We start from the raw sequence: 27,259 nt of genomic DNA, 5'->3' as shown, positions 1-27,259 counted from the left end.
GCCCCTGTTGAACACTAGGCTGTTGGCCTGTCTGTTGCACCTGGTGATGCTTGTTGGGTAGCTCAGGGGCATAGGTAGGACCTTGCTCCCCTCTGCTGAAGACCAGAAGCAGGAGCTGGGGATAATGCACACCGTTCCTTTATGCACCAGCTGTCAGCGGCACTGTTAAAGGGTGACTTTCAGTCTGATCAGAGAGGTCCACTGCAAGGCCTACTCACCACTTCAGCCCTGGGATATAGGTGGTGCATAAAGCACTTGGTAGTCCCTTTGTACAGTGGCGAATATCACCTTGCTCTGTATTGCCCCGTGAGACATTATGTCTTCATCTGTCATGTAAAGACAGAACCTCTGCTCATCCACTACTGTTCCACTGCCCCCCGCCCCCCAGTGTGGCTTATGGAAGAAGAGCAAGAATTTAGTCCGTATACTTGGCTACCAAAGCTGGGATTATTATTCCCCTCCAAAACCTTACCGAAATGCTCTTGAAATGTGTTATCATCAGAGCTGTTTATGGTTTCTTATTCTCCTCAGATAATTTTGAGTTTTCAGCAAAATATCAAAAACTGAAATATTTTCATTCTGATATGCTGTCGCTGTCCCATAGGAGTTGTAGTTCCGACACCTCATGCTCCCATTCACCTCTATAAGTTCCCTGGTAGGACTGCATCTCCCATGATGCACCACAGGTCCCCTCTTGGCAAGGGAAGGGTGTGTCCAGGTGCATTGCAGGTCCCTCTTGGCAATAACAGTTGCATGGCCAGGGTGCATCATGCAGATATAGTCTGGCTGGGGAGCCTTGTCCTAGAAGAAAATGGGAGCAAGAGGCACCTGAACTACAACTTCCATGAGAACCTGCGGCAGCATTTCAGAATTGACATTTTTCTGTTTTCAGGCTAACTTTTTGACCAAAAAAAATTGCAGAAAGCAGACGCTTTTTGCAAAAAAAATATTATTTAGTCAAAAACCCAATTTTCCATTGAAAAACCATTTGGATGCAAAATTTTCAACCAGCCCTAACCACAACATGACTAGTGTAAGCTCTAGTTAACATGCCATTTGCATTATGGCCTCCTGTTTTAAGTGGCTCCTGATTTTTCTCCCCCAGCTTCCTTTTGAGTTGGAGTTTCTCATGTTTCTTCTCAGCCCAGAAGTGAATTTGCATTTGCTTCTTTTAAGAAAGTTTGACAAAAATCTGCAGATGATTTTTGAGATCAAAATGAGGCCTAATCAGTAATTTGATCCTGCTAGACAGGCATAGGAGTGAGGAAGCAAGGACACCAGAGAGTTTCCTGCATGATCTGTTGAGCTTTTTTTGGGAACATGTTACTGAAAGACTTGGTTTTTTTCTGCTCCCTTTGTGAATGTCTAGAGGGTGACTGAGCTGTATCAGTTCAAATTCAAGTATACAAAGGACGGGCCCCAGATGGACATTGTCAGGTAATGGCTTTGTTTTATTTCTGAAAAATACACAGTGAGAAATTTGCTTTATCAAAACATTTTTAAAGCAAAAACTGTCCCTTGCGATTGTATCATGAACCCCTCCAATACCATGAGGTGCTGAATGACTTCATCTGCCATTGAACTCAGTGGAAATTAAGGGCACTCAGCATCCTGCTGGTTCGGAACTCCTGCGTTGATGAGGTTACATATTACAATACATGTGCTGTAACACCTTGATATAGCAAAGCTGAATTAAGGACAAGATTGATGTATCCCACGTCCACTCTGTGCAGTGCTCTGCCCGCCCCTGCCCCGGTGGTGGCTGGGCTATACATAGAATTTGATGAGCCTGCTGCAGCCTGGGCTAACATAGCAGGATGTTGTACTTCAGGCCGTAGTCTCATGCTTTGAAATTCAGAAGTCCCATGTTCACTCTCTGGCTGCCAATGACCACCCTTGGGTGCAGCATAATATCAACATCATAAGGATTGTTCTTCAAACGTTTGTTCGACTCTCACTGTAGGTGTATGTGCCCTGTGTGTGTGAGCCTGGAATCTTTTAGCTGGCCGTGCCTGTTGGGGCTGTACATGGTGCTCATATGACCCCTACAGCAGAGTGAAAAAGGAGGGGCCACCCCAGCAGCTACTCAGTTCTTTCTTACTGCCCATGGTAGCAAGTCACAGCCCATAGTGTCCTCTTGCTTCCTCTTAGCCTTTTAGTACTTTAGAGTTATAGTTAGTTAGCTTGGAGCTAGTGTATTGTCTTGATAAGTTTTAGTTAAGCTTGCTGCTAAAACAAGCAAACACAAATTAAAGCAATTTTGCTTTCTATGAGTCTTGCCTTAGTACCAAGGAATAGGTCTGAGCTTTAAAATCTGCCCTGCCTGCAAGACTGTTGTACCTGCCAATGATGCATCTAGAGACTGTTTAGGGGAGTCTCATATCCCTAGCTAGTGTGCCATTTATAACTCTTTTTCTAAGCACATACAGAGGGGTCATGATGCCTGTTTAAAATTATTTTTAACGGAAAGATCTATGTGGAGTGTGTCTGACTGTGAGGTACCCCCTTGGGAACAGTCTCTTCTGGCTTTGAAACCAGTTTCAATGAGTGCTTCAGCTATAAGAGACATCTCTCTGGGAGACAGATCTTTTGTCCTCAGAAGACTTCATGCTGCTGTCTAGCTTTCTGAGTCTTGTCAGTTGTCCTCAGGTCAATCAGTAGTTCCAGAGGCAGGAAAGAACAAAGATCTCCAGACAGGGCTCAGCACTGATTGTTATCCCTGGTACTAACAAAGAAGAGGACTTGTCTAAAATGGCTCCTTTGAAACCACATTGGTATTGTCAATCTTCAAAGACTGGGAGAATCATGTTCCTTAGCTACGATACTACATCCTATGCCTTCGGTGACTGACATTATCCTGGTAATGTGGGCATCAGTACCATATATCTTGGAGTCATGAGTGCTGCCTTCTTCATCCACTAAGGTTGCTTTGACATCACCTACTATCACTTTGGAACAGGAGTCCCCATTGCTAGATTTCTCTCCTTTATCTCCAGTTCCCAGGACTCTTTTGGTACCACAGCCGAATGTTCAGAAGATGAAATTTTTTCCATGTCCAACCTCTGTGGTGTTGGTGACTACCTCTCATGCTGTCAGATGTGAGGCTCTTCCTTTTCTACACCTCAGAAATCAGCTCCTCTGTGAAAGGAATTTTATACATTTGCATCTTCATCTTTGCATGGCATCAGGAGCCCTTCTAGGAGATCTCCACCTCCCCTAGCAACATGTGAACAGCCTTGGAAGGAGTGCTTCAGAAAGGCCTCGTTCCCTGGTTTCCACATTTGTGGTACCATATGCCCTTCCCATGTGGTTTGCAAACTTGGCCCTCTTGGTTTCTGTGGAGACCTCAACCTCTTCCATTGACTGCTTATTCATCTGTGTCAAGCTCCAGCCTGCCGGAGGATGCTCCCTACCTGCCCCTGGCCCTCCAGACCTTGTCATCAAGTGCCTGTCCCTGCTAGCCCCTCCAGCTGCCCCCTCTGCGTTTCTGAACCATGCCTAGGACACAGCTGTACAGGCTCGTGCTCTGTACTTTTAATTTCCTGACCCCAAGTGGCAGGACCTCCTACCATCTGTGGGGGGTGAGGAGCCCTGGTGGGTCTGTCTGTATTCCGCCTTGGTTGCATGGCCCACTGGGAATATTAGTTAATGGCTCCTTCATGGAACAGTGTGCACAGGCGTGTATTTGGTGTGGTACAGCCCCCTTCCTGACCGCTTGCCCCTTCTGTGGCATGAGGGAAATCCTGGTGCATATCTGTCTCAAATGCACCAGCCTTCAGCCCCTTTTCTGGCTCCTCCAGTACCTTTTCCTCAGGTTCTGGCTGCACTTTTCCGAGCACCTTCTGATGTCTGCACACCCTATCCATGGCCCCATGAAGTCGCAAGACCTCCTGGTCAACTTCTTCCTGGCACTGGCCAAGCTGGCCATCCACCATACCAGGAGGAAGATGCTGGACGTGGAAGTCTCTGTGATTGTGGGTTTTTTTCTATTTCTTGCTTTGCACACACATCCATGCAGAGTTCCTCTGGGCTGCGTCCACTGGCTCCCTGGACACCTTTGAGGAGCAGTGGGCTCTGTCTGAGATTACCTGCTCAGCGTCCCCCTCTGGCTTCCTGCTTTTTGCCCTGTGACCATCACTCCCATTCCTGTTTAATCATTTGTTATCCCCTGCCTTTACTTGAACCCTGGGTTTATTGACTCCTCCCTTTAGGCTAAGGAAGAGGCCTTCAGAAGCCCACCCGCTCCCAGGATTTCAATAGATTCATCAAGATCCAGAGTAAAATTGCCCTTTTCTCTTAGTGATTCTTTCAGGGAGTCTCATTCATCTCATCAGAAGCTCCTGCAAATTGGTGAGGAAGTCCTCATGGAGGAATACAAGGGCCAGCCTATTCCTTGGCCATCTGACAAGACCATGACTCTGTCTGATATGTCCACAATACACAACATTAGGACCTTTGAGGACCTGCTTAAAAGAATGATGGGTACTTTAGAGATTCTCCTGGAGAATGTCCAGGAGAGGTCTCATAACTTCTTGGCATCCTGCACCCAGTGTCTCAGGGTTGTTGGACCATGCCTATTAATGAAAGACATTCTTGAGTTTGCCATATAAGAGGGCAGATCATTTGTACTTTTTTGAGGGGTTTGACTACTTTGTTACACACCCAGGCCCTGGGTCTTTGGTTGTAATGATAACTTAGGAAAGCTCTAAGCTGCCTGGGCCCCCTAAATTTAAACCCAGGAACAAGGAGCGCAAGCAGATGGATCTTCTGGGGAGAAAAGTTTACTCATCTGCTAGTTTGCAGACTCGCATAGCTGATAATCAAGCCTTATTGGCTAACAACAATTTTCTTCAGGGGAAAGATTTTACATCTGTCTGAAAAACCTCCTCAGGAGACCATAGGTGAACTGAAGGCAGTGGCTACAGAAGGCCAGTTGGTGGCCAAGACAGCTCTGCAGGCCTCACCGCATGTCTGACACTGCAGTATGGTGAATGACTGCTGCAGTCACTAGGACAGGGGTCGGCAGCTGTTGGCATGTGGCCCATCAGGGTAATCTGCTGGTAGACCGCGAGACATTTTGTTTATGTTGACCGTCTGCAGGCACAGCTCCCTGCAGCTTGCAGTAGCCGCGGTTCGCCATTCCCATAGTTCCCATTATCACTTCTCTGTTAAAACTTTGTGTTTGGTAGTCATCACCTTGGCTGGCAGGGTAACCAAAATTCAAGATTTGGTGGCTGATTCTCTGTATACTTTGTTTCATAAGGACAGATTTACTCTAAGGCATCATCCAAATTTTTTACCAAAAGTAGTTTTGGTCTTCCATATAAGTCAATTTATTGCCTTACCAATATTTTTTTGTAAGCTTCAAGATTCTCCTACAGACATTAAACTCTACTCACTAGACATACTTAAGGCTACGTCTTTTTATCTTTTCAGAAAAACACCTTTTCTTAAATCATCTCAACTTTTGGTATCTTTTGGTAGCAAGCCTGTGTGCTTTCAAAGACTTTCTAAACAGGTTACAGGCTATATTAAAATGTCCTGTTCTGTGAATAAACTACACGTAAGAGCCCAAGTCTCAATGAGAGTCAATAGAGTTAGAGTCCTGTGTCTCTTAGGCACTCTTGAAAATTTTATCTCTGGACTAGCATGTAATGTTAGGACTGAAGTTAGGGCATTCAACACACTTCAGTTAGAACAGGACGGACTTGAACATAACCTCTTTGAGTTTGCTCTACATGTGATTCTCACTCAATTCCCCCCAGTCCTTAAAAGAAAATTATTTAGAAGCTAGTCAAGTAGGTGAAAGGCACTTGTATTGTGCCTGCTTGTGCCCAACTTAGTCATGTACAAACAAGTGAATTACAACACTTGTAGAATGAAGTTTATTGCCCCAGTTACAATATCTGTTCATTTGTCGATTACACGATTCTTAACTATGGACTATGGTGTTCCTTCATGCCATCTCCCACTGTTGAAAGTCTGTGTCACTTCCCTATTCATGCTAGGACTACATAAAACACTGAAGCTCTGTTACTGTAGTGCAAGACAAAACAGTGGGAGCTGAATATTTTTAATTGGGGTTTGGACATTAATGATTCAGTTGCCCTTTTGTTTTGGCTCCAGCACCAAAATGAGCTTTGCAAAAGGGGTGAGCAGTGAAGAGATTAAGAAAGGCAGCATCCTGCTGATCCGTAAGCTGTACCTCTTAATGCAGAACCTCGGGCCCCTTCCCAATGACATTACTCTCACCATGAAACTCTTCTACTACAATGATGGTAAGTGAAGAACAGTCTGTCTTGTCAAGCTGATTTCCCCTCCTGTTAATTCCCATGAGCAACACATGCCACTGTAAAAAGGAACAAAGAATAGATAGGTGAAATCTGGACCCAGAAAGCTGCTGTGATGAGGCAGCATGCAAAATAGAATAATGCCATTCAGTGCATAAAGATGTGACACGTGCTTTTTAAGGAAGTAGTCACAAACTTTTAAGAAATACAGCTGGCCAATGGAAAAGGGACACAACTTTTCCCTTTACCTCAGTATGAGGAGCAAACATACTTGGCTAGGTTGTTATTTCTCCAGAAAGTGAGTGTATAAATGGCATCACAGAGTCCCAAGTTTATTATCTCTCAGTGACTCCAGACCAAATGTGCTGTTAATAGACTTTGAAGCCAGAAAGGACCGTTCCGATAATCTAATCTGACATCTTGCATAATAGATCATAGCACAGAATTTGTATCACTTCTGTAAGAGATTAGCCAGGATTTTAATTTGCATACGAAGCAGGAGGTTTCTACTAGGCCACCACTGCAAGTTTACCCATAAACAGATTTTTTTTCCTCCTGACGCCAGCCCCACAAACTTCAATCTGAGATTAAACTGGTCTCTTTCTTTTCTTTCACTAATAATAAAGATTCTGTAGGGCAGATGCTGCCCAACTGCACCTCTACAAGCTCATTGCTAGGCTAGGTGATGTAAAGTGGACTCCTTCAGCTGGGTTAGATGATGTAAGTGAGGGGAGAATATGAAGATAGTGGGGTTACCCAAGTATATCTGGGCAACAGGGGGCTGCAGAAAGACTTGTGGAGGCTTCTCCTGCCATTGGGCTGCGGAAGCTTTGATGTCCTGGGGAGGATGTTTCCTTTGCACTTCACACTCCAATTGAATCTATCCAGAGCCCCGCCTAATTACTTGCGCTAGGTTCTGGATTTGTCCATTATTGCAGATTAAAGTGGCTTAGAGTTTAGTCTATCAACTGAGGACACTCTTCCCTGTGCAGTAACTCCTGATGATTACCAGCCCCCTGGCTTTAAGGAAGACAGCAGCCCAGATAACCTGTTGTTTGATGGAGACCCTGTCAACCTGAAAGTTGGGTCCATATCCACTGGGTTTCATATCCTGAAAGTAAGAGTGACAACTGAGAGCAAGAGGATGAGGACTTTGGGAAGCAGCCTGAACCAGGAGAATGGCCCTACTGAGATCTCCCATCAAGGGCTAGATTGTGACGAAGAAGAGAGTAGTACCAAGGTAAGGAAATGGCTCCAAGTCACCAGCAGTTACTGTGGGGAGTGAGCTTTGTCTTTATTGTCTCCCCTTACATTTTCTAAGAATTCCAGCTTTGACCGGTTCTCGCTTAGCAGTATTCTGAGGTATGGCAGCAGTGCTGCAGCGGCATAAGCAGGGTGCTCTAAGTCAGTAGACCTAAAGTTTTTTTCCTAACATTGCACTAACTCATCGGCAAGCCACATTCTCTCTCTGTATCTCATCCTCCCCATCTGCAAAATGAGTCTAATGACACTGACCCACCCTTGTAAAGAGCTTTAAGATCCATGGATGAAAAACTGTACAGCTTTTGGTGGTGCTAAAACTCTTGTTTTGGACATCATAATAATGTCTCCAGTCTTGCACACTGGGGGTGAAATCATGGCCTCATTGAAATCAGTGGTACAACTCATAGGATTTCACACTGGCAATGTAGGAAGGAAGGCAGAATGATGGGAAACTAGGTTACATAGCTGTAATTTATGGTCTCTGAATGTGACTTCTCCATAGACCCATCCTGGTTCTTCTTGTCTATTGGGTCTATGTGTGGACCAGTGTTTTAAAATTGTCCCCAGTAATACCGTGACCTAACATTGACGTGTAAGTTGTATCAGGTTTTTGTTCTGAGTGCACAATCTGAGAATGAGAATCTGTGGAGGAGATCAGTTCAGGGAGCTAATTGTTTTTAGCCAAATAATCTAGCTTTTCTGGATTGTCTTCACCCTCTTGTGTAAACAGATTGAAAAATGCTTTTTCAAAAATCCATAGGATCTGAGTTTCCATTATCCTGAACCTTGTGGCATCATTTCCATCAGTGCAAAGTGAACGTTAAAATGCTATCATATCAGAATTATCTCATGTGCCTTTTCTGGCATTAAATTACTTCTTCTGAGCTGAATGCCAGTGGGACTGCATGTTCATAACTGAGAATAGATTTTGGCCTGGTTCTCGTTAAAGTCTCTACTTCTTCCCCATGTTAAGTATCCTCACACCTTCTATGGGTCATCTTGATTATCACTTCAAAAGTTTTTTTTCTCCTGCTGATGATATCTCATCTCAGTTGATTAGCCTCTTACAGCTGGTATGGCTACTTCCACCTTTTCATGTCCTCTGTATGTATAAATATCTTCTTGCTGTATGTTCCAGTCTATGCATCTGATGAAGTGGGCTGCAACCCATGAAAGCTTGTGCTCAAATAAATTTGTTAGTCTCTAAGTATCAGAGGGGTAGCTGTCTTAGTCTGGATCTGTAAAAAGCAACAAGGAGTCCTGTGGCACCTTAAAGACTAACAGATGTATTGGAGCATAAGCTTTCGTGGGTGAATACCCCCTTTGTCAGACACATGTGTCTTTAAGGTGCCACAGGACTCATTGTTGCGTTTTAGTCTTTAAGGTGACAACGAATACTCCTGTTCTTTTTGCGCATACAGACTAACACAGCTGCTACTCTGAAACCTTAATTCCTTGGGTAAATAACATCATTTTCTTCTCCATCTCATTACTGTGGCTAGAGCACTCAACTGGGATTCAGGAGACTTGCTGTTCGATTCCCAGCTCTGCCATTGGATTGCTGGGTGATCTGAGGTTCAGCAAGGACCAGTGCAGAGTCCTGCACTTAGGACGGAAGAATCCCATGCACTGCTACAGACTAGGGACCAAATGGCTAGGCAGCAGTTCTGCAGAAAAGTACATGGGGGTTACAGTGGACGAGAAGCTGGATATGAGTCAACAGTGTGCCCTTGTTGCCAAGAAGGCTAATGGCATTTTGGGCTGTATAAGTAGGGGCATTGCCAGCAGATTGAGGGATGTGATCATTCCCCTCTATTCAACCTTGGTGAGGCCTCATCTGGAGTACTGTGTCCAGTTTTGAGCCCCACACTACAAGAAGGATGTGGAAAAATTGGAAAGAGTCAAGCAGAGGGCAAAAAAATGATTAGGGGGTTGGAGTACTTGACTTATAAGAAGAGGCTGAGGGAACTGGGATTGTTTAGTCTACAGAAGAGAAGAATGAGAGGGGATTTGATAGCTGCTTTCAACTACCTGAAAGGGGGTTCCAAAGTGGATGGATCTAGACTGTTCTCAGTGGTAGCAGATGACAGAACAAGGAGTAATGGTCTCAAGTTGCAGTGGAGGTTTAGGTTGGATATTAGGAAACACTTTTCCACTAGGAGGGTGGTGAAGCACTGGAATGGGTTCCCTAGGTAGGTGGTGGAATCTCCGTCCTTAGAGGTTTTTAAGGTCAGGCTTGACAAAGCCCTGGCTGGGATGATTTAGTTGGGAATTGGTCCTGCTTTGAGCAGGGAGTTGGACTAGATGACCTCCTGAGGTCCCTTCCAACTTTGATATTCTATGATTCTAAGTCATTTCAACTCCCTGTGCCTTAGCTCTCTCATTTCTGAAATGGGGATAATTATGATCACTTCTTTTGTTAAGTGCTGTTATGTCTACAGATGAAAAGTGCAATATAAAGGCGTGGTGGTGTTTTTAAATAGTGTTCTCTTCTTTGGATTTCCCAGTGTGTCCTTTACTTCTCCCATGTCTGTCTTCTAGATCAGGAGATCTGGAAGAGACCCTCTCCACATTAGTGTCTTGTACAGCTCAGGCCTAACCCTGTCACAGACATTATTCTGGTAGCATTTAGAAGCCTCAAACATAGAGCAGGGACGCCACTGTGCTAGTTGCTGTACAAACACCTAAGAAGTGACAGTCTGCCCTAAAGAGTCTACAGTCCAAATGCAAGGGTTTGTCTATACAGGGCTATTGACCAACATAGCTATAATGGAATAATTATTCTGAAATAACTCCCTGTATGGTTACTGGATTCTGAAATAAAAGTGACTTTATTCTGGAATAGTTATTCTTCTTCCAAAGGCCTAAAACAAGAGAGACTCCAATGTGTACAAATAATGACAGTTTCAAAATTGTGAAGTCTCATGTCAAATCAAAATATGAATTTCTGCCTCTTATCTCTCTGAAGTTTTATTCTGTGTGTGTACCTCTCTACATGCCTGAGCCAAAGCCCACTGAAGTCAATGAAAAGAGTCCCAATGATTGGTGGATTTTGGATTAGGCCCTATCAACCTGTATTACATAGTATTTAGTGGGATTTGTAGAACATCATAGATTATTAAGTTTGGAAGGGACCTCAAGAGATCATCTAGTCTAACCCCCTGCTCAAAGCAGGACCAGTCCCCAAACAGCCTCCTCAAGGATTGAACTCACAACCCTTGATTTAAGCAGGCCAATGCTCAAACCACTGAGCTATCCCTTCCTTGCACAGCAAATGTGTCTACAAATGGTGGAGTAAGTTTGAGCCAGTCTAGAGGGTCACTTGCCATGGGAGATCTCAGCTCAGAGAATATCACATGAATCTGATTACTAGGGTGTATTCCTGGGATTATGTTGTGAACCTGGGTGAGCTACATATTAGTAGGTTAGGAAATTAAAGGGATTATGTGTAGGAAATGGAGGCCTAAAACCCTAATATCTATAAGGACTGGAGAGTGTAGGACTTGGTTCCTGCCTTGCCAAGATGAAAGGCCTCCCATATATGGCCTATATTTGGCAGAGTCCAAACTTGGACCTTCAGACCTTCCCGCTGAAAGAGTTGGGAAGAGGAAATAGAAGAAATATATTATTTAGCTCAGCGGTTCTCAGACTGTGGATTGGGATACCACAGTGGGTCGTGACCCTGTTTGTGTCACCAGGACTGGCTTATACTTTATTTATACTTGCTGGTGCCCAAGTCGCACTACCCAGGGCCAAAGCCGAATCCCGAACCCCTCCGCCCAGGACCGAAGCCCAAGGGTTTCAGCGCTGTATGGCAGGGCTCAGGTTACAGGCCCCCTGTCTGGGGCTGGAGCCCTTGGGCTTGGGCTTTGGTCTCCTCCCCTCACATGGGGTGGCGGGGCTCAGGTGGGCTCAGGCTTTGGTCCTCCCTCCTGGGGTCATGTAGTATTTTTTGTTGTCACGGGCATTGCAGTGCAATGAAGTTTGAGAACCTCTGATCTAGCTGCTGTAATCTCTGTGCCTACATGTGTCTAGAGGAGCTGCCTGAAAACCTGCCAGTGAGTTAAATAAAGATGGTGGAGACTGTATTCCACTAGCTCTGTCTGACACAAACCCACACTCCTCCTACCCCAGTATGAGACCATTCCCATTATATTGTACCCAGCCTTTTAAGAGAAATGTACAAATTGTGCCTCTCCATCGCTTGGCATCATTCAGCGAGATGCTGTGCTCCCATAACCAATAACTAACCATGGAAAATGGGGAGCCATAGAGGTCAGATTTTTCAAATGAGCTCAGCGTGTTGGTGTCACAGTTTTCTAGGTTAACTGCACCTTTGTCCCTCACCCACCTACCCACCCCTGGTCTTTTTCGAGGGCACCCACTTTAGGTTTTATGCTTCCCAGTCATCACCTCTCCTTGGGGAGAGACCTGCCACTCTCTTCCTTCAGATGGGGGTTTGGGCTTGCTATCCCTCTGCACCTCACTGTGGTTTTTCCAGCAGGTCTGACTGGGGTCCAGCACCTGTGGTTTACTCATTTTTTAGGGACCAAAACAATGCTCACCAGTCACCAACCACTTTCACAAAGCAAACTGCATTTATTCTTAGGGCAAAAGCATTACAGAGAAAACATATAAAAAACAATAAAAGAACCTACATGCATACTAAAAACTTATCAGAGGTCAGGGCTCTGGTATGTGTCAGTCTTTCAAACCCTACGCTGAGTTTGCCCCTTTGGTTATGTGTTTATCAGGTTTTAGATCAGGAACCAGACCCACCTGGACAATTCAGCAGTTTATTTATACAGCTTGGGCCTTTGATCTCTAGGAACAGGTAGTCAGCAGTCACCAATGGCCCTCTCCTCAGGGCATAGCTTCAAAAGGCTGAGTTTTTGCATAAATGCGGTTGTGGAATTTGCACTAACCATTCCCCAAGGATTCCCAGGAAATTCAGCAGCTTATTGTCCCAAAAGTCCATGCCAATATGGCACATTTCAGCATCACTGTTTGAACTCTTTACACTTCCCAGGTCTCAAATCTGTCACAGTTCAGTGTAGGTTGATCTGAAAATCTGTCCATGAATATCACGGTGGGAGGTGCTGGCAGCTGAGCAATTTTGAAAATCTGGCCCCGGCTTTTGGTGCTGACCTCTTAAAAATCTGGCCCTGACCTCTTTTGAAAATCTTCTCTTTGTTACATTTCCACGCAGGGCATGTAGTTGAGGATGGGTAAGTGGGATTGGGAAAGCACTGAAAGCATGTAAATTCCGAATGAGTGATCTTCAATCAGGGTGGGTTTGATTTAAATCAAATTAAATCAGGAAGACTCAATTTAATTGTGGATTTCTACATAAAAGTGCATTCTTCTTGGTCATTATAACCTTAATAAATATTCTTCACAACTCAGAGATAGATGTAGGTTTCAATTTTAGAAGGTACACACTATACATGTTTAAAGCAATTTATTTTGAAAACTCTTCGGATGAGTTTTACAGCTATATCAGAAAATGAATGATTGGTTGTTTCATTTACCAAAGGTAATTGAAGCAGATATTTATGAAGTCATTGAAAGATGAACTATCTCCAGTTCAACAGGTTAATCATTAATATTTGGAGGATTTTCTTGCCATGCTGTATTAGGAGGAGACTGTCACCAGACAGACATTTAAATTGTTTTATTTAAGTAAAACAACAATGTTGTTGTGATGCTCTGTACCTCGGGGGAACACCCAACACCCCCATGTTCATCTTTATAAAATGATCGTGTGGTATCCAATGCAAAGTTTGTCATGTTGGGAGTCTTCGGAAGGCTTGTAATGCACTGAGCATGGTTGTTATAGTGATGTTATAGTAATTGTTACAGTAATGTTATAGTAAGGTTATAAGTTATAATTTCATGAATGTAGTTATGAGGCTGAAAATGTATCCTCATGGCTTAAAGGAAGCCCATGCAAAAACTCTCCAAGAACAGAGAGGCAGTTCACACCTCATCAGGGCATGGATGGGACAAACCCAGCCCAGCCTCACAGGAACAATGGACACTGGCCTAGGCAACAACAAAATAATCTGTTAGACCCTTGAGGGAGTCACCCCCTTCCTTTGGGCAGTTTGGGACTCCGATGAGGTAATGCTCACCTGACTCTGAAAGGGCGGGGGGGGGGGGAGGGGAGCAAAGCCAAGAGGAAAGAAAGAACATGATAAAAGGAGAGATGTTTGCCATGCTCTGTCTTTCTCCCACCTGCATCTACAGACACTACCACCAAGCAACTGAAATGCTGATTAAAGGGAAGAGCCTGACTGAAAAGTAACCAGCCAGCCTGTGATGAGAAGCATCTAAGTTTTTAAGGACATTGAAAGCGTTTAGATCAGCTTAGAATGTGTTTTACTTTTATTTCATTTGACCAAATCTGAATTGTTAGGCTTTGACTTATAATCACTTAAATCTACCTTTATAGTTAATAAATCTGTTTGTTTGTTCTACCTGAAGCAGTGCATTTGGTTTGCAGTGTGTCAGAGCCTCCCCTTGGGAGAACAAGCCTGGTACATATCAGTTTCTTTGTTAAATTGACGAACTTATATAAGCTTGCATTGTCCAGCAGGCATATAGCAGTCAGGCCCACTCAAGGCCCACTTGGAACAAAGCTCTCCCAATTCACACTTTTCAAACAAACAATCAAACAATCAAGCACACGGTCAAACTGACAAACTGTCCCCTGCAACAGACACTCAGATATGCACCAACACAGCCCCCCTAATGCAGCACTTAGCGTACCTCCTCTCGGACAGATCCCAGGCAAACTCCCTCTGTTAGCCTCTGCTGTTTGCCACTCAGCTGGTTCGCTGCTGACTGCCTCTAGATCGCAGGACCTGGTTCTCAGGGAGACTTTAATCACCCGGATATCTGCTGGGAGAGCAATACAGCAGTGCACAGACAATCCAGGAAGTTTTTGGAAAGTGTAGGGGACAATTTCCTGGTCCAAGTGCTGCAGGAACCAACTAGGGGCAGAGCTCTTCTTGACCTGCTGCTCACAGAGAACAGTTAGTAGAGGAAGCAAAAGTGGATGGGAACCTGGGAGGCAGTGACCATGAGATGGTCGAGTTCAGGATCCTGACACAAGGAAGAAAAGAGAGCAGCAGAATACAGACCCTGGACTTCAGAAAAGCAGACATTGACTCCCTCAGGGAACTGATGGCCAGGATCCCCTGGGAAAATAACATCAGGGGGAAAGGAGTCCAGGAGAGCTGGCTGTATTTTAAAGAATCCTTATTGAGGTTGCAGGAAAAAAACATCCCGATGTGTAGGAAGAATAGTAAATATGGCAGGCGACCAGCTTGGCTTAACAGTGAAATCCTTGCTGATCTTAAACGCAAAAAAGAAGCTTACAAGAAGTGGAAGATTGGAAAAATGACTAGGGAGGAGTATAAAACTATTGCTCAGGCATACAGGAGTGAAATCAGGAAGGCCAAATCACACTTGGAGTTGCAGCTAGCAAGAGATGTTAAGAGTAACAAGAAGGGTTTCTTCAGGTAAGTTAGCAACAAGAAGAAAGTCAAGGAAAGTGTGGGCCCCTTACTGAATGAGGAAGACAACCTAATGACAGAGGATGTGAAAAAAGCTAATGTACCCCAAGATTTTTTTGCCTCTGTCTTCACAAACAAGGTCAGCTCCCAGACTGCTGCACTGGGCAGCACAGCATCGGAAGAAGGTGACCAGCCCTCTGTGGAGAAGGAAGTAGTTTGGGTCTATTTAGAAAAACTGGATGAGCACAAGTCCATGGGGCTGGATGCGCTTCATCCAAGGATGCTAAAGGAGTTGGCGGATGTGATTTCAGAGCCATTGGCCATTATCATTGAAAACTCTTGGTGAACGGGGGAGGTCCCGGATGACTGGAAAAAGGCTACTGTAGTGCCCTTCTTTAAAAAAGGGAAGGAGGAGAGTCTGGGGAACTACAGGCCAGTCAGCCTCATCTCAGTCCCTGGAAAAATCATGGAGCAGGTCCTCAAGGAATCCATTCTGAAGCACTAAGAGGAGAGGAAAGTGATCAGGAACAGTCAGTATGGATTCACCAAGGGCAAGTCATGTCTGACTAAGCTAATTGCCTTCTATGAGGAGATAACTGGGTCTGTGGATGAGGGGAAAGCAGTGGATGTGTTTTTCCTTGACTTTAGCAAAGCTTTTGATATGGTCTCCCAGAGTATTCTTGCCAGCAAGTTAAAGAAGTGTGGTCTGGATGATTGGACTATAAGGTGGATAGAAAGCTGGCTAGATCATCGGGCTCAACAGGTGGTGATCAACGGTTCCATGTCTAGTTGGCAGCCGGCATCAAGTGGAGTTCCCCAAGGGTCGGTCCTGGGGCTGGTTTTGTTCAATATCTTCATTAATGATCTGGAGGATGGCATGGACTGCACTCTCAGCAAGTTTGCAGGAGTGGTAGATACGCTGGAGGGTAAGGATAGGATACAGGGGGACCTAGAAAAATTAGAGGACTGGGCCAAAAGAAACCAGATGAGGTTCAACAAGGACAAGTGCAGAGTCCTGCAGTTAGGATGGAAGAATCCCATTCACTGTTACAGACTAGGGTCCTAATGGCTAGGAAGCAGTTCTACAGAAAAGTACCTAGGGTTACAGTGGATGAGAAGCTGGAAATTAGTCAACAGTGTGCCCTTGTTGCCAAGAAGGCTAACGGCATTTTGGGCTGTATAAGTAGGGGCATTGCCAGCAGATTGAAGGATGTGATCATTCCCCTCTATTCAACATTGGCGAGGCCTCATTTGGAGTACTGTGTCCAGTTTTGGGCTCCACACTACAAGAAGGATTTGGAAAAATTGGAGAGTCAAGCGGAGGGCAACAAAAATGATTAGGGGGCTGGAGCACATGACTTATGAAGAGAGGCTGAGGGAACTGGGATTGTTTAGTCTGCAGAAGAGATGAATGAGGGGGGATTTGATAGCTGCTTTCAACTACCTGAAAGGGGGTTCCAAAGTGGATGGATCTAGACTGTTCTCAGTGGTAGCAGATGACAGAACAAGGAGTAATGGTCTCAAGTTGCAGTGGGGGAGGTTTAGGTTGGATATTAGGAAAACCTTTTTCACTCAGAGAGTGGTGAAGCACTGGAATGGGTTCCCTAGGTAGGTGGTGGAATCTCCTTCCTTAGAGGTTTTTAAGGTCAGGCTTGACAAAGCCCTGGCTGGGATGATTTAGTTGGGAATTGGTCCTGCTTTGAGCAGGGAGTGGACTAGATGACCTCCTGAGGTCCCTTCCAACCCTGATATTCTATGATTCATAACTGGGCACTGCAAGACGGAGGTTCCCAGGGTTGTGTCAGGAACCGGAGTTATTGTCTAGTGTCATTTGCCTGCAAGTAGCTGGGAGCAGCTTACATACCAGAGCCTGTGTGTGAACAGCCCAGAAGTGGGGTTCTCACAGCTGAGCAGGGTAAGGCTGGCTCCCAGAGTCAAGGATTGGAGAGGCCTAGCAGATCACTGGTCCAGAGAACACCAGAGGGAAATGTCACAGTTATGTATTCTGGTTTTTTTCTTCAACAGCAAACATATAATATTTTAACAAAACAAGCATATGAAATATTTGTTTAAAAAAAAATTAAATCGACTATGTCAGCCAGGTCAACATGAGAAATTTAAAATATTGGCTTCAGCAGCTAACTCAGTCATCTTCATCTTCGTTTCCCTGTTCGCTCATAATCTGGAAAAGAAAAACAAGCTTTCCTGCTTTTTCAGGTCCCAAACAATTTCTCAATTTGAAATGAATTAGTCCAAAGGAAGAAAATACTCTTTCTACACTGGCAGAAGAAGCTACTACTGTTGAAAGTGAGATTATCATTTCAACAGTCCCTGAATCCAAGTGCTTAAGTGGCTTCTACCAGTTCATTGGTATGACTTTCTTTAAAACATCATCAGCAAACATATATTTCTTGAATAGTTCACCCTTAGCTCTGAAGTTTATTATAGTTGGCATTATGGAGGGATGATTGCTGAATGTCCATGTCATAGCCAACTCCTCTTCAGCAGGTAAAGTTTGACCCTGGTACCTAATATTGAGAATATTTGCAAGAAAATGAGCTGGATATCATGAATGGGACAAGTACCAGCTCTGTCATTGCATATTTCTCTTTTTAAGATCTCACTTAGTTCCTTCCAGATTTCAACAGCATCAGCAATAAAACAGCTTTCCCTGCATTTTGTTCAAGGCTACAGAAATAGGCTTCAGGGTACTCAACATGTGTTCAACATTTCTCTTAAGCCCAATGTTGAGAACTTTGGCTGTGACAGTGCCATCTATTTTTTCACGATTTTGTTCACAAACTGTCATCATATTAGGCCAGTGCTTGATATAGTGCTCAAAAAGTCCACTACAGAGTTCCATCGCATGTCTTCTGGGAGAGTTACCTTGGTTCCTCTCCTTTCAGAGCAGCTGCTGCAAAGTGGTTATTGTGGAAGTATTTTGCAATTTCAACAACTTTATTATTATTATAGCCTTTATTTCTGGAACACTGAAGTCTTCGGTTAGGAGGTGCATCAAATGAGCACTGCAACTGTATGTTATTAGCTTGGGACTCTCTTCCAAATAATTTCTTCTCATCTTGGATACATTTGCAGCATTGTCTGTCTGCGACCAAGCAGCATACTAGACATTTAAATTTTTTTTCACAGTTTGTTATAGCTTTTACTGCTACTTCTTGTAGGTATTCTGCTGTGTGTGCATTTCCTGATGTATCAGTTGTTTCTGTAAGGAAGACATTCCCTTCTTCTGTTGTCACACAAGCACATACAACAGGTTCACTGTGTACATTGCTCCACCTATCAAGATTCAGGTTAACAATTTTACCCTCTGAACATTTTGCACACTGCTCAATTTCTCTTTCATACACTTTATCCAGCAATTTGCCTGCGACATCTGATCTGTTGGGATGACTGTATCCTGGTCTTAATGACTGAACCATGTTAATGATGTGTTGGTTCTCAATCATACAGAAAGGAGAGTTCGTTGCATAAACAAACCAGGCAATTTTTTCATCAATTACCTCTTTTTTTAATCTGCTGGTTCTTATCACAAACTTATCTATGGTTTTTTCTGGATGATGGAATTTTTTTTTAAGTTTTTGCTACATGACATATACTGTGGCTATGTGACATACATGATGTGACTGAAACACTATCTTTAGTAGATAACTCTGAAACTATAGAAAATGATAGTGATCTTGAAAGTGGATAGTCTTCAGAATCCTGTATGTTGAGGATGGATTCTCCTAAACAAAATAAGTCAATGCGGTTATTTAATTATTATTACGATACTGCTCATTAATCTGAAGATCCTGCTTGTTCAGACATGTTCCTTTCATTATCTTCAACGCAGCTTCCTCCTGAGAAGAAACACTTCTCATGATGTTGTTTCATTTGAGCAACCAGACCTTGCATTTCTTTGTTGCACTGTTTGCATTTTGCACACATGCCTGTCTTACCCAGAGGTAGAGGAACTTCATTAAAATATTCCCAAACTGGGTTTCTTTTGCGGCCTGCTGCCATTATAGGTTTTCCCTTCTGGTGAGAGAATGGTATGGTAGATCTCAAATCAATGAAGGCTACACTCAGAAAGACCTCAAAACATCTGGAATATGTTGCTCAAACAGTTTCACTTTTGTTTCTACTGCCTGTCCCTCCCTTCTCACATTTATCTCCAGACTTCTTTTCCTTTTCCAGATCTATTCTACCCGCAGCAATCTTCTATTCATTGAACTTTTTTGAAACTTTGCACTTTATGGGCATGGCTACACTCGCAGATGTAGAGCACTGTGAGTTAAACCCGCCTTTGTAGAGCGCAGTAGGGAAAGCACTGCAGTCTGTCCACACTGACAGCTTCAAGCGCACTGGCATGGCCACATTTGCGGCACTTGCAGTGGCATTGGGAGTGGTGCATTATGGGCAGCTATCCTAGCATGCAAGTGACTGCAATGTGCTTTTCAAATAGGGGGATGGGGTGGAGTGTGGCAGGGAGTGTGTTGTGTGTACGTGGGGGGGAGAGAGAGTGGGTTTTTGGGGTGCTGAGAGTGTGTTAGCATGCTGTGTTGTAAGTTCAGACGCCCCTCCCCACCTGCCTCTCTCTCACTCACTCAAAGCAAACAGCAAATGTTTGCTTTTTCTTGGAGCTGATAAGCAGCTGGCTTCTCTGAAACAGAGTTCGGAAAGGGCATTTCCGCATTCCTGCAGCTGATTTCACAACAATGACAAGAGTGGCCACTTGACTTAAGGGGATTATGGGACGTTTCCAGAGGCTGATCACAGCACAGTAACGCAATACCTCGTTCACACTGGTGCTGCGGCGCTCCAGCGGGGGCACAGCAAACGTTATTCCACTCGCTGAGGTGGAGAACCAACAGCGCTGTAGCTGCGGAGTCAGAGTGCTCTATGTGCCTTGCCAGTGTGGATGGGGAATGAGCTAGGGCACCCGGGGCTGCTTTATTGTGCTGTAACTTGCAAATGTAGCCAAGGCCTTAGAGAGAAGTAAGGGCTTGACTGTGTACACAAATTTGCAGAGGGTCAATAGGGTTGAGGTCTGTTATTTTTCTCCTCTTGCTGTTAACAAGCATGTTGTCTCTGGAAACACAAATCCACAGTTTGAGAACTGCAAAACTAAGCATCTCCGATGGTATCGTATAGGCTGAGCACTGAGACCCATTGGGTAGATAGAAAGATTAACCTAAATAATCTATACTGAAGCCCCGGGAACCCCATAAAATTGTGTCCCTAATCCATGAACCATTGGAACTCATTTACAAAACTTTTCTTAAACATGACATGAATATATTGTCTCATACTATAGAATTAGAATTTATAATGCCTATTCCATGATGCAATATCTTTGAGCTATTATGTATCTTAATTAAAACTATCTTTAGATAGGTTTTTCCCTCAAAAAGCATTTTATCAAAAAATCTGATTTAAATAAAAAAATCTGTTTTTTTTTATTATTTTTTTTAAATAATGGATTTTTATCCACCCTGTCTTCAATCTGAGTAGTTCTTATGGGTAAGATTTTATTTCTTAGTGCTTGTCTATATGGAGGCTTAATGCATGGCAAGATGGGGTATAAATCTACAGTGCCCTAAGAGAATTCTTTCCTGAGTGCTGGCTGGTGAGTCTTGCCCACATGCTCAGTGTTTAGCTGATTGCCATATCTGGGGTTGTTATACCAATTATACTAGACCAGTAAAAACCAGCAGGATCTTATTAAAGGGGACAAGGCAAAGATGCCACATTTATTATGATAACAATTTGATTAATAACTAATATCTTAATTCTTATACACACACATTATACCTATTACCTATACACACATTATACCTATTACCTATACACACACATTCACATTATACCTAATACCTATACACACACACATACACACATTCACACACACACCCCCACATTCATCAGGTGTTCTGCAGCTGCTGCATAGTTACCAGTCCTGAAGATAGCTTAAGCTCATGGCTTGATTTTGCAGCTTGGGTTCGTAGCTTGTGTCAGCTAACTGGCCAGGAAAGCCGGGCACAAGGACAAGCTGGATCTCTATTGGGCAGGCACTGATGTCCTTCCATGTTGGCAGCAGAATGTTACCCAGAGTCTCTCATCTCACCCTTCTTTTTAATAGGCTTTTAGTTTGGATTCAAAGTCTATAGGTCTTGCTGTGTCACGCTGCCTCTAGGTTTAGACTGATCACCCATTAATTGCAGGCATGACTTTCAGCCTTGGACCTGGCTTTGATCTTCCTTCTGTTGTCCTTTTCTTTTTAAGGTGGATGCTTCTTACTTTGTTTAGGGCTGTTGTCTAGGTCTTCAGCCGTTGGTATTTGAACTTTATCTCATCAGGACATGCTGGTACTGGAGGTTGATTCCATCATTCATACATACCTCATTCACACATCTAAACTAAACTAATAAGATTACAGCAGGGTTTGCAAAAATGAAGGTTGGAGGAAGCTTTTACAAAATGGAGTGAGTGTTTTAAAATGGGGTTTGAATTACAATATGGAACAGAAGTTACAGTATAGGCAAGTGTAGTGAATGGTGAACAGAAGTTACATTAATAAAGTGAACAATTAAAAACAATTTCATTTATCAGTTCTACATTGTCCCCATTTTGACCCTTCAATCCAGGGGCATTGAATGGGTCACATTTTATGTAATTGTTTTAAGGCAGAACCAACATAGCAGTTAGGATTACTAATAGGACAATGAGGGTATGAAAAATTATATTTAGAACTGCTGACCAGGTGGGCTGCTTCTACAACACTTTGCCCCTTGAGTTATGACCATTACAGTAGTTGTTGACATTGTAGGGCAAGGTGATCTGTTGCAAACAAACCAAATAATTATAACTAGGTGAATATAACTAAACCTATTAGAATTGACTAAACACCAAATATAACCTACACATAAATGAAAACAATTATACTTATAATAATTGGGAATACAATAAAACTATTACAATCATTGGGTACATTGACAAATAAAAAGAGGACCAAGTTTGATGCAGCAATAGCCATCAAACAATAAAAGTTACTGAAGTCAGGACCTTTTTAAGCACACACAGCAAATAAGATTTTGTAGGAGGACCACAGTTGTCATGCAAGGAGGTTAAGCTGATTTGGACTTAAACTAACATTTTGTTGCTAAAATGTTGCAGAATCCCCTATTTTAAACAATTGTTTTCAAGAGGTTTCCGGGGACCTGAAAGATGGGGCCCTACAATTATGGGCCAAGGTTTTACAAGTTATGAGGGCCCAAGAACTACCCTTTAGGGCTTGGGGGAGTAGAAACAGAATGCATAGAGGAAAGTGTGGAATTAACAATATAAGCAAATGTAACTAACAATACAAATGTATCAATAACAAAAATTAACAGCAAAATGACTAGTAGATAACCTAACAAAAAATAAACCTGATGCACTGGGGACCAAAGTTTTTTGGACACAAGTGGTGATTGCTAAGTTGGATGGACTTGGGGGAAGTAGAGAAAGAAAAAGACATTTGTCCTGTTTAGTGTAGTATTTCTTTCTTTTTTTTTTTTTTTTTTCTGGACCCAATGCTAGCACAGGACACCACTAGAGAGAGACACAGAACATGCAACACAGAACACTGAACACAGACTTTGTCGCGACACTATAACCATGGTATTTTATAACTCTTCAGCTGGTACCAGCTCTCCTGATGTTCTGGTTCAGAGCCTGAAAAATAGAAGCTTAGAAACAAATTAGCACAGTGCTCCCACATGGCAGACCCTGCTCAGTCTTTGCCACAGTGTGTTTGGTACTTGGGGCTGCACAAATGCTAATTAGGTGGTTCATTTCTTTGTGACTTTAGATTTTTTTTTTCCATTTTAAAATTCCCAGCCACTTTGCCATGGCTTGGAGGTCAGAGGCAGAAGCAGGCACTGTTGTTACTGTTGCAATGGCATTTTGGCCCTGGGAGGAGGAATCTACCCAAATATCCCCCTTCCCACTCTCCAGAGGGGTCCCAAAAGTCTGCCCCTTCTGGGGTCTCAAATGTTTCTTTTTTTTTTCTTTCTTCTTTTTACAGGCTGTTAGGTGGAGGTAGCTGTCATTACAAGCCTCCCACAGCAGCCAGATCCCTGCAGCGTCTCTTTTTGTTGCATTTGGGGGTTTACATATGAGGATATATTGGGCCAACCTATCCTCTAGATCCGAAATGGGGCAGATATCTGCAAGGGCTTGTTCAGTCTAAGGACTGTGCCCATATCTCTGAAGGATTTGTTTAGAAGGCATTATCTCTTTAATAAAAGGTGAGGTAGAAGCTACTTTTGACTCCATTCCTCCCTCTGAGACTGTTTTCCCTTGCCTTTTCTTAAACATTTTTAATTTTGTTCAGCAAGCAGCACTGCTGGCCCCTGGGACCCTCTTGCTGCCCCTGATTTTTCTTTCTTTTCCTGCTACCTATCCGGAGGCCAGCAGGTTTTGTTAACAATTTTATGTTTTCTGCTACCTACGCGGAGGCCAGCAGGTTTTGTTAACAATTTTATGTTTTCTGCTACTTACGCGGAGGCCAGCAGGTTTTGTTAACAATTTTAAGAGCTCTTTATTTTCCTGCTACCCACACGGGGGCCAGCAGGTTTTGGTTAACCAAGAATAGAACCGTGCTCTGTAGAGCTGGTTGTGTGCACACAGATTGGTTTACAATAAGTGAGGCAAAAATACCAATAATCCTCCTTTCGCTATTCTCCACCAAAATGTTGTACCAATTATACTAGACCAGTAAAAACCAGCAGGATCTTATTAAAGGGGACAAGGCAAAGATGCCACATTTATTATGATAACAATTTGATTAATAACTAATATCTTAATTCTTATACACACACATTATACCTATTACCTATACACACACACACACACATTAACATTATACCTAATACCTATACACACACACACACACATTCACATTATACCTAATACCTATACACACACACGTACACACATTCACACACACACACCCACATTCATCAGGTTTTCTGCAGCTGCTGCATAGTTACCAGTCCTGAAGATAGCTTAAGTTCATGGCTTGATTTTGAAGCTTGGGTTCATAGCTTGTGGCGGCTAACTGGCCAGGAAAGCCAGGCACAAGGACAAGCTGGATCTCTGTTGGGCAGGCACTGATGTCCTTCCATGTTGGCAGCAGAATGTTACCCAGAGTCTCTCATCTCACCCTTCTTTTTTATAGGCTTTTAGTTTGGATTCAAAGTCTATAGGTCTTGCTGTGTCACGCTGCCTCTGGGTTTAGACTGATCACCCATCAATTGCAGGCATGACTTTCAGCCTTGGACCTGGCTTTGATCTTCCTTCTGTTGTTCTGTTGTCCTTTTCTTTTTAAGGTGGATGCTTCTTACTTTGTTTAGGGCTGTTGTCTAGGTCTTCAGTCGTTGGTATTTGAACTTTATCTCATCAGGACAGGCTGGGGCTGGAGGTTGATTCCATCATTCATACATACCTCATTCACACATCTAAACTAAACTAATAAGATTACAGCAGGGTTTGCAAAAATGAAGGTTGGAGGAAGCTTTTACAAAATGGAGTGAGTGTTTTAAAATGGGGTTTGAATTACAATATGGAACAGAAGTTACAGTATAGGCAAGTGTAGTGAATGGTGAACAGAAGTTACATTAATAAAGTGAACAATTAAAAACAATCTCATTTATCAGTTCTACAGGGTCGGGAAGGAATTTTCCTCCAGGGCAGATTGGCAGAGGCCCTGGAGGTTTTTCGCCTTCCTCTGCAGCATGGGGCATGGGTCACTTGCTGGTGGATTCTCTGCAGCTTGACGTCTTCAAACCACAATTTGAAGACTTCAATAACTCGGACATAGGTTAGGGGTTTGTTATAGAAGTGGATGGGTAGGGTTCTGTGGCCTGCTTTGTGCAGGAGGTAAGACTAGATGATCATATTGGTCCCTTCTGACCCTAAAGTCTATGAGTCTAAGCTTGCTATGCACTGACTGGCCATGTGGACCCTGCTACCACACATTAAAAGCTCTGTAGTGCACTCCCTGGCAAGCTTGTGTGCTGTAGATTTACACCCTAGCTTGATGTGCGCAAAGTCTCTGTATGGACAAGCCGTAGGCTTTGTGTTTTCTGTCAGGCTATTAAGGGAATGCACTGTTTTCTTTACAGAACAATCCTCTGCCCATCATAGTAGAGTCGAGTAAAAATAGGAAGGGTGAAAGTGATGCAGATCCAGGCTGCAAAAATGAAGCATCTTTGCTTAACCCTCAAGACACAGGTAAAGGTCCTGCTTTAAAAATAAAAGGCTCTTGAACAACTGCATTAATTGCACAATACATGTGTTTCACCAACTGACCTGCCCTGGGTGAGCAGAATTTTTTCAGGATGGCTTAACATTGCAGAATCATGAAATGAAGAACTGAAAAGGACCTGCAGAGGTCATCTAGTTCAACCCCTCCCCCACCCCAACCCCGTGTTGAGGCAGGATTAAGTAGACCCATCCCTGACAGGGGTTGTCTAAACTGCTCTTAAAAAGCAAATTGGGTTGGATTCATTAAGAGGATAACAGTGGGCCTTTATATGTACGTTTAGTTTGTAAAATGTTCACAGTAAATGCAATTCTTATCAATTTGTCCTCCACTTCTGCATCTCAGCAAATTGTTCTAATACATAGAAAATAGATATTTCATCAATATTGAATTGTATTATCTACATTTATAATGATCCTATTGTCCTCTGGATAGCTACAGTCAAACATTACAAATCCCACCTATATGTTAAAACTGAACAAATGTGAATAATCACCACATTGTCCCTCTCATAATCCAGCTTCTGATACTGTAAATTTATACATAACTTTCCAAGCTCTCAAATACAGTTTGTGAAATGCCACCACTAAGTGGACAATTCCGTAAATAGTATTTTAGTCAATTAAAAATATTGAGTTTTAGTATAAATTTCTTGGTAAGGGTTTATGTAAGTAATTTGCTGCACATTGAGATGAGAATATACCACAGAGTGTTTGTTTCTGAGAAGGAAATGTCAGCACTGTCTGAAAACAAAGTGCAACTTCAAAGCCACCATGAGATTTTGATCTATCAAATCCAGTCACGCTGCTGGACACTGTCTTTAAGGTAGACACAGCTGGCAAATTATAATGTTTACGTTTTAGGTAAAGAAGAAGACATGGGAGTGAAGGGGACAGACAGAGTACCCTGCACTAAGGCTTCTCAGCAGGTGAGCATTACTGTGGCTTGCTTGTGATTAGAACTAAGGCCTTGGCTATACCTGAGAGTTACAGCGCAATAAAGCCGCCCACAGCGCTGTAACTCACTCCCCGTCCACACTGGCAAGGTACATACAGCGCTGTATCTCCGTGGCTACAGCGCTGCAGATACTCCATCTCCCTGAGAGGAATAACAGATGCTGCGGAGTGGCTGAGACACTGGTGCTCCAGTGTAAATGGAGAGTAACCTTATTACGCAGTGATTGACCTCTGGAAACTCCCCATAATCCTTTTAAGTGAAGGTTCCTCTGTTTTGTTGTGTACTCTGGGCTCTGGGAGCTGCTTATCAAAAAAACAAACGCAGCTACTGTTTGCTATAAATGAGTAGAGGCAGGCAGGGGGCTCCCTTTGGAATGCCCACAACTAATGTTTGCTTGCAAAGAGAGGCGGGGGTCCCTTTCGGGGAGCAACTGCTTATCTGATCTGTGAGAAAAAACAAACAGCTGCTGTTTGCTTTCAGTGAATGAGAGAGGGGTGGAGGAGGGAGGGGGGTTGGAACTTGCAAGGCAGGGTGCTGACACAGTGTGGGCACTCCAAAAACCCACTTTCTCTCCCCCCCATGCTCGCTGTCACACTCCACTCCACTCTCCTTTTGAAAAGCACGTTGCAGCCACTTGAACGCTGGGATAGCTGCCTGTAATGCACCGCTCCCAATGCTGCTGCAGTGTGAACAGACCGCAGCACTTCCCCTACTCAGCTGTACGAAGACAGGTTTAACTCCCAGTGCTGTACAGCTGCAGCTGTAGCCATATCCTAAGAAACTCCCAAAGAACTGCAATTCACTGCCAAGTCATAGATTCATAGATTCTAGGGTCAGAAGGGACCAATGTGATCATCTAGTCCGACCCCCTGCACAAAGCAAGTCCTTTTATTTTGTCTAGGAGCTTACTAGGATTTAAA

General features: G+C 43.4%; 1 protein-coding gene across 1 annotated transcript in view; it reads left to right on the top strand.

Annotated features, from left to right (window-relative positions):
• The window catches only part of HORMAD2 (HORMA domain containing 2), a 69,456-nt gene that overhangs the window by 18,768 nt on the left and 23,429 nt on the right, over positions 1-27,259 (top strand). Inside the window, exons 8-12 of the mRNA XM_050923849.1 lie at positions 1,370-1,437; positions 6,127-6,278; positions 7,283-7,530; positions 25,243-25,357; positions 26,252-26,310. Coding sequence (XP_050779806.1) covers positions 1,370-1,437; positions 6,127-6,278; positions 7,283-7,530; positions 25,243-25,357; positions 26,252-26,310 — 642 coding nt within the window. The remainder of the gene's footprint in view (positions 1-1,369; positions 1,438-6,126; positions 6,279-7,282; positions 7,531-25,242; positions 25,358-26,251; positions 26,311-27,259) is intronic.

The sequence above is a fragment of the Gopherus flavomarginatus genome, chromosome 15 (assembly GCF_025201925.1).
Source record: "Gopherus flavomarginatus isolate rGopFla2 chromosome 15, rGopFla2.mat.asm, whole genome shotgun sequence".
In the NCBI taxonomy this organism is placed as follows: Eukaryota; Metazoa; Chordata; order Testudines; family Testudinidae; genus Gopherus; species Gopherus flavomarginatus.
This window is presented reverse-complemented; position numbering and strand designations above follow the sequence as displayed.